The sequence below is a fragment of the Muscardinus avellanarius genome (genome assembly GCF_963383645.1).
Source record: "Muscardinus avellanarius genome assembly, chromosome: 21".
NCBI classification, from domain to species: Eukaryota; Metazoa; Chordata; class Mammalia; order Rodentia; family Gliridae; genus Muscardinus; species Muscardinus avellanarius.
The window spans coordinates 14,278,904-14,286,950 of record NC_137807.1 but is presented as its reverse complement, the minus strand read 5'-3'; the positions used below and the strand labels follow the sequence as shown (position 1 = coordinate 14,286,950).

The following is an 8,047-nucleotide window of genomic DNA, read 5'->3' as shown; positions in this document are numbered from 1 at the left end:
TTCACCTCTCAAATGCTAGGATTACAAGTGTGCGCCACAACACCTGGTGTTTGTTTGTTTGTTTGTTTTGGTGGGTCTGGGGGTAAAACCCAGGGGGTATTCTACCTCCCAGCTACACCCCCTTCCCTATTTTGAAACCAGGTCTCACTGAGTTGTAGAGGGCCTCACCTAAGTAGCTGAGGCTTTCCGCGAACCTCTGATCTCAGCCTCCCAAATGCTGGGATTACAATCGTGCACCACTATGCCCGGCTTTCTTTCTTTCTTTCTTTTTTTTTTTTTTAATATTAAAACATGCTATTTGAAATGGCTTCAGAGCTGTGCATGGTATTGCACACTCTTGTAATCCCAGCATTCGGGAGGCTGAGACAGGAGGATCATGGTTTGCAGACAGCCTCAGCTACTTAGGCCTTTTGCAACTCAGTGAGACCCTGGTTCAAAATTAAAGACTAAAAATAGGGCTGGGAGTGTAGCTCAGAGGTAGAATACCCCTGGGTTCTATCCCCAGTACCGCAAAAAAGGAAAAGTAAATAAATAAAAAGGTAGCTGGATATAGTGGCATACACTTGTAATCCCAGCACTTGGGCATACACTTGTAATCCCAGCACTTGGGAGGCTGAGACAAGAGGATCACAGGTTCATGGACAGCCTCAGCTACTTAGTGAGGTTCTCTGCAACTCAGTGAGACCCTGTTTCAAAGTAAATAAAAATATAGGGCTGGGGGTGTGGCTCAGAAGTAGAACGCTCCTGGGTTCAATCACCAATACCACACACACAAAAACTTTTTTAAATAAAAAGGGCTAGAAGTATAGCTTGAAGGTACAATGCCCCTGCACACATACACACAAAACAGGGAGAAATATTATCAAAGAACAGCAGCTTAAAAGCATTTGAAGCCGGACGTGGTGGCGCATGCTTATAATCCCCGCGCTTGGAGGCTGAGACAGGAGGATCACACAGGTTGGAAGCCAGCCTCAGCTACTTAGTGAGGCTCTCAGCACCTTAGTGAGACCCTGTTTCCAAATAAAATACAAAATAGATCTGGGAGTATAGCCCAGAGGTAGAAAGCCCCTGGGTTCCACCCCCGGCACCACAAAAAAGAAGAAAAAGCATTTGAGAAGATTGAGTTGTTGTGGGACAGGAGATTCTAATAGGGGTGTTATTTAATGGTGAGCCAGCATGGTGGTATAGAAGCTGAGACAGGAGGATCCCAGGTTAGAGGCCGGCCTCAGCAATTTAGTGACACACTGCTTTAAAATAAAATTAAAAAATTGAAGCCAGGCATGGTGGCACACGCTTGTAATCCCAGCATTTGGGAGGCTGAGACGGGAGGATCGCGGTTCATGGACAGCCTCAGCTACTTAGGCCCTCTGCAACTCAGTGAAACCCTGTTTCAAAATAAAGAATAAAAATTAGGGCAGGGGGTGTAGCCCAGAGGTCAAATACCCCTTGGATCAATAGATAGATAGATAGATAGATAGATAGATAGATAGATAGAAATTTAAAAATAGGCCTGGAGTCCTGGCTCAAGTAGAATGCCTCTGGGTTCAATCTCTTATACAAAAAACAAAAGACTGAACTTTGTGATAATAGATATGGGCCAGATCAAATTAGATGAGAACCCAGTGTTCAACTGTATTGTCTTTAGTCAGCTCTAAGGTGTGTTGTTAAAGACAGGGCTTTTTTTTTTTTTTTTTTTTTTTTTTGGTGCTGGGGATGAAATACAGGGGCCTTCTACTACCTCCAGGCTCCTATTTTATATTTTATTTGGAAATGGTCTCACTAAGTTCCTGAGAGCCTCACCAAGTAGTTGAGTCTGGCTTCAAACCTGCACGATCTTTCTGTGTCAGCCTCCCAAGTACTGGGATTACAAGCGTGCGCCACCACGCCTGGCTATAGACTCTATTTTTATGAAACAGGGTCTCACTGAGTTGCGAAGGGCCTTGCAAAGTAGCTGAGACTGTTCGCTAACCACGATCCTACGGTCTCAGCCTCCCAAATGCTGGGATTAAAAGTATGCACCACCACGCCTGGCTCATTCCAGCCCTATTTTATTTTTATTTTGAAATAGGGTCTCACCAAGTTGCTGAGGTCCTTGCTAAGTTACTGAAGCTGGCTGGCATCAAACCTGCAATCCTCCTGTCTTGGCCTCCCAAGTACTGGGATCAAAGGCATTATACCATCATGCCCAGGTCAAGACAGATCATCTCTGGAATAGACCTGACTAAACAAGATACAGCTTTAGAGGCCAAATTCCTTTTGAGCTGCAAATAGACACAGCCAGATCACCTGAGAAGAAAAGGGATAGAAAAGACATGATTCATGGGAACATTTTCAGTCTGTTTACATAAATACAAATATAAATCACCCTTATTACAGTCTCCTGTTCCACAATACCTGATTTTTTTCCTGCAGACAGCAGGGGTTTGGGGGGAAAACACTTAGTAACTGCCATAATAGGTTTTTGAACCCCCTTCCCCGAAACCCTCCCAGTCCTGATGTACAATTTTACTAGGACCACTAAAATCACAAGTTCAAGAGAAATATAAATTTGCAGTGTGTTGGCACATACCAATAATCCCAGTACTTGGGAGGCTGAGACAAGAGGATCACAGGAATGTGTATTACTGGGGATGGACATTCTTCCTTGGCTACACACCTAGCCCTACTTGATTTTATTTTGAATCGGTCTTACTAGGTCGATGAGCGTCTGCTTGCTGAGGCCGTCTTCGAAACTCTGATCCTGCTGTCTCAGCCTCCTGGGTACTGGGATTACAGGCATGAGGCACCACACCTGGCTCGGCACTCAGGCTTGAGATCAGCCTCAGCCTTATATCTTTAGGCTTTCAAAGATGATACTGAGCTAATGCTTTTCTTAAGGTGGGGTAATCACCTATCAATTCAAATCCATCACCCTCTCTGTCGCAGTATCCTGGTTGCTCAGAAATCTGAATTGCATCTTATCGACCCAGGTTTAAAACAAAAAGCTTTACCCTCCTTTGAAAATACCACAGGGGAGTCTGTTGTGGTGGTGCACCCTTGTAATCCCAGCATTCTGGAGTCTGAGACTGGAGGATCAGGTTCATGGACAGCCTCAGCTACTTAGTAAGGCCCTCTGCAACTTAGTGACACCCTGTTTCAAACCAAAGAATAACAAATAGGGCTGGGGGTATAGCTTGGAGGTAGAATGCCCCTGGGTTCCATCCCCAGTACTGCCAAAAAAAAAAAATAAAGAAATAAAGAAAATACCATAGGGAACCCATAAGACAGGATCCTTGCAATTTCTCAAGAAGAGTATGGGTTGCTTCAACCTCTAGAATACTTTCTACCTATAAAAGCTGTTTCCATACATGCCTTTCTTCTATGCCTAGTCTTCCCTTAAATTGATAGCAGGAACCCTTTGATGGCTATTTATCCACAACTTTGAGTCCTTTAATAAAAAGGCTTCAATTCACATTTATCTGTGGTACTGGGGATTGAACCCATAGGTGTTCTACCAGGCCACTATGTAGCTCAGTAGTAAAGAAAGTGACTTATATACTTACGGGAGCCCTCGGTTCAATCCTCAGAACCATTAAAAAAAAAAACTTTTATACTGGGCATTGAACCTAGGGCATTCTACTTCCAAACTATGCCACTCTACCTGTTATTTTGTGAGTCAGGAAGGAACCCAGGGACATTTGACCTCTGAGCTACACCCTCCGCCTTTGTGTGTGTGTGGTACTAGGGGTGGAACCCAGGGGCTTTTCTACCTCTGGGCTATACTCCTAGACCTATGTTATACTTTATTTGGAAACGGGGTCTCACTAAGTTGCTGAGAACCTCACTCAGCTGAGGCTGGCTTCGAACCTGCGTGATTCCCCTGTCTCAGCCTCCCAAGTGCTGGGACTACAAGTGTGCGCCACCCCCAAGCCCGATCTCACAAATACCTTTAAGAGTAGCCTTCTGGGACAAGGCAGGAAGAGGGAGTGGTGTCCAACCCAGCAACTTGTCTATCTCAAGTCTGCTTACAAGATGTCCAACACCTCTAGAGGCCTAAAAAGCCCCTGAAGCCCCTGTCTATCCAATACTTTTTTATTCTTCCAGATTAGGTTTAAGTTTCTAAAATGCCTCCGCCATGCATTTAATATGCCTAACATTTGCAGGATAAGTGAGAATTGAGTCAAGAATGAAAAATTGCTACTTCCAGGAAAACTTTGACTCACTCCCACCACCTTAGTTAACCTAACCCAATTGGTCGGCCACCTTCAACCCTGTTATTTGAACAAATTATACTTCATACACATATACATCTCCAACAGATTTATTTCTTAAAGGAATGGATTAAGAGGGGGGAAAAAAAAACATGGGGCACAGAAGTATGGAATAGAAAATAAATACAAACGTAAAGCTGGTTTACTAATTGTTTTATAACCACAACAAACTAGTACAGAGAATGCCCTGTACGAAACACAATAAATGTTCAGACAGAGATGTTCCCTCAGCAAGGCTGAAAATTTCAGTCTCTGGTATTTGGAATTTAGGCTGCAGTCCTTATTTTTGGATGGATCACTGGGTGTGTGGCACAGTTTGTGCTTTTAGCCAGATTTGAACAGAAGAATGGCCACCTGGCCCAGGTAGAAGTAGATGAAGTGTTTGGTTTCATGTGTAACGTAACTACCGAAGTTCCTCCCCACAATGCAGTGCCAGGTAGGGTTGTACTTCTTGTCAAACTCCTAGGAAAGAAGAAAAAAACGAAACACTAGGATTTTAGTGCTAAACCAGAGCCTGTATAAGCTGAGAGGAGGAACAATGGCATCTGTAAATTCTCTGAAAGAATGGACTCCAGCTCCCAGTCGCCCACACAGCGCATTAATGCAAACATGCTTGCAGTATGAATGGGAGTGGGGGCTGAGGAGGTCAAGACAGAAAGGTCAGGCCTCAGAGACAGGCACTGTTATAATGGTAACCATACTTCCTACCTTCCTACCTTCTATGTTTTCCTTATTCACTAACAGCAGGTGATATTAACAGTTAAAGTTCATTATTCTGGGTAAACACATATTTGCTACACTCTCAAAACCCGAGAAAATGGTAAAAATTTAGCCTGTTCTACATCGTAAAGACCTTAATAGTACTCCTGCACTATTATAAGACTTCCAAAGGACAAAACTTCAGTTCACATCTAAGCCAAACAACTGCAAATCAAAATTTGGATTTAAGGAGACAAGACACTTAAACACACCATTGTTCCTATAAAAAGAATTGTGGAAGCAGAATTTGTAGACAACTTGTCAGATTTTATACTTAATTATAGTTTAAATAATTCTCCTTTCCACATCTGTCCTAATGTATTACCTAGTCCTCAAAGTTAGCAAGGAAAAACCCTGTTGGAGATGAGAGGACTACAAAACCTCTATTAGTTTTCATTAGGTGAATAGGTAGGCAGGGACCCAAGATAATCTCTCCATAACATTCTTAAAAGTTCTTTATAGCAAGCTATACAAATTTGGCTACTTTAACTGGGCATGGAGGTGCACACCTGTAATCCCAGTATTTGGGAGGCTGAGACAGGAGGATCCAAGATTGGAGGACAGCTTCTGCAAGTAATGAGACTCTCAAACTAGCAAGATCTTGTTTCAAAATAAAAATAAAAGGGCTGCAGATGTGACTTGATGGTAGAATGTCCCTGGGTTAAATTCCCACCACCACAATAAAAAATTAAATAAATCAAACGGGCGTGGTGGTGAACACTTGTAATCCCCCACACTTGGGAGGCTGAGACAGGAGGACTGCACAGGTTCAAATCCAGCCTCAGCTGGCTTGGCTTAAGAGACCCCATTTCCAAAATATATATAAAATAGGTCTGGGGGCCGGACGTGGTGGCGCAGGCTTGTAATCCCCGCGTTTGGGAGGCAGAAACAGGAGGAGCCTTGCTGGCTTAAGAGACCCTGTTTCCAAATGAAAATATAAAATAGGTCTGGGAGTGTAGCCCGGAGGTAGAAGGCCCCTGGGCTCCATCCCCAGCACCACCAAAATAAGTAAATAAATCGGCTACTCTTATATTTCATGCAGTGTGAAAACCTCTTTTGCATGTGTGTGTGCGTGTTACTGGGAATTGAACCCATAGGCATTCTACCTCCAAGCCACAACCTTTTTGGTTTAATTTGAAACTGGCTCATCACTAGGTTGCCGAGTTTCACTCTCAAACTTGCAATCCTCGTTTCAGCCTTCCAGATATTGTGATTACAGGCGCCCGGCTGAAATCCCCTTTTAGAAGTCCATTAAGGGGAATATGTGTTTTACAAGCTAGATGCGCACACTGCTGCGTTTGTCACAAAAGGTATTGATTTCTGTTCCCCATCTGAAGGCTTTTCATCCTCCCATTCTCCACTGGAACCCTCCCCCGGCTTTGGCTGACAGCTTCCTTCCCTTCCTGCACACAGAGCTGGAGAATCCCGGCATTCCTGTCAGCTTTCTACCAACTACCTTCTACCAAGCCCCCGCCCTACCCCAACCTCCTACAGCACTACTACCACCCACTTTCCCTTAACTGCGGACTGGTTCCCCACTGGAAGACTGGCAAAATCACCCTCTGGCCCGGCTGGAAACACCCACGCAGCTCCCTCCCTCCTCCGGAACACCCAGATGGATCCTCAGCGCAGGAATCCTACAGAAGGGGGACAGCTCTCTGCTCCCTGAGCTTGGAAACCGTTGCTAGGTGGCGCTTTCCCCCAAGGTGCTGGGTAATTACGGAAAAAAAAAAAAAAAAAAAAAACTTAAGGCAATAAAAGTCTGGTCTAACCGAGAAAGCCCAACATTCAACTTGCGTTCTTTCTAGAAATTTCTAAGCCCCGAACAAGCTTGCGTGCCCCCAGAAGCGGGATGGGGAGAAGGGGCCGGGTTGTGACGCGCGCCGGGTCCTTACCTTCTTGATGTGGGCCGCGATATCCTTTTCTATGTTATATTTCTCCAACGCCTGAGTAGCGCACTCCACCGAGTCCTGTTGCATCTCCTCCGACATATCCGCATTTTTAATCACTGCCTTTCGGTCGCACATGTTTACCTAGGGGACGAGGCAGGGACAAGGGCGAGGCGTTGGGGTGGGGGCACCTCCGAGACACCAGCTCCCCACTCCGGCCCGCGCAACGCCGGACGCCGCCCCCCACCCCGCTTCTTAGGGAGGGAACGGGTCGCACGGACCGCAGAGCGGACAAAGTCCGGGGAGGGGGGCGAAGTCGGGTAGCAGGGCCTCCCGAGCCCCTCACCGTGAGGCAGGGGCTGCAACGGTCTCCTGGGGGAGGTGCTGGCGCGGCTCAAGCTCGCAGACAGCTGCCGTCGCTACCGAAGCCGTGGCGCATCTAAGCAGCCGCACGCCAGCTGCCGCCGCCTAGTGGCCAAGCCCCGCCCTGCTCCGCGGCCCCGCCCCCGCCGCGCGCCTCTATTGGCTTACCGCGGCGCCAGGAGCTTTCCTATTGGTCCGAGGTCTGAATGGTTCCCTCAGGATCTTTCTCCCGCATTTTGTTGCAGACCACAATGCACCGCTCACGGCGTCGGTTGCCCGGGCAATGGGCCGCCACGCGAGGTAAGGCCCACACACCGGGAAGGTGTAACCGGGGCGGGGTCGCGAGGACTCCCCCCAACTGTCTGGAGGATTTAGGGTTAGGGAACTTCTACCTGAACCTAGAGAAGTGATTGTATATGCACGGAGGTTGTCCCAAGGCCTATCTCAAGAAGTTAGGAAAAAAAAAAAAAGTTAGGCGTCCACCTCTCCACGGACCGCACGCCCCCACCCCAAGTCTTTGCGGATTTTGACCGAAGGGGCCTCCCCGGTGCTAAAAAAAGGTTATTTCTGAAACAGAGCTGGCTTCACTGGGGAAGTCACAAGTGCAGCCGCACAGGAGAGGTCCTCGGACTTGGTTTAATGTTCTGCTGTCTTTTTTTTTTTTTTTTTTTTTTTTTTGTCTTTTGGACTGGAGATCTGAACCCAGCCCTCTGCTTGCTTTTTTTTTTTTTTTTTTTTTTTGCCGGTCTGGGGATGGAACCCAGGGGAAAATTCGACCTCCGAGCT

General features: G+C 46.4%; 1 protein-coding gene across 1 annotated transcript; it reads right to left on the bottom strand.

Moving 5' to 3' along the window:
• Positions 1-4,422: 4,422 nt before the first annotated feature.
• DYNLL1 (dynein light chain LC8-type 1) lies at positions 4,423-7,328 on the bottom strand. Its single transcript, XM_080717687.1, has 3 exons — positions 7,245-7,328; positions 6,905-7,042; positions 4,423-4,712 (listed from the first exon to the last, which is right to left on the bottom strand). The coding sequence occupies exons 2-3, from the start codon at positions 7,034-7,036 to the stop codon at positions 4,575-4,577; spliced, it is 270 nt and encodes an 89-aa protein (XP_080573813.1). The 5' UTR covers positions 7,037-7,042; positions 7,245-7,328; the 3' UTR covers positions 4,423-4,574.
• Between the last annotated feature and the right edge of the window lie 719 nt (positions 7,329-8,047).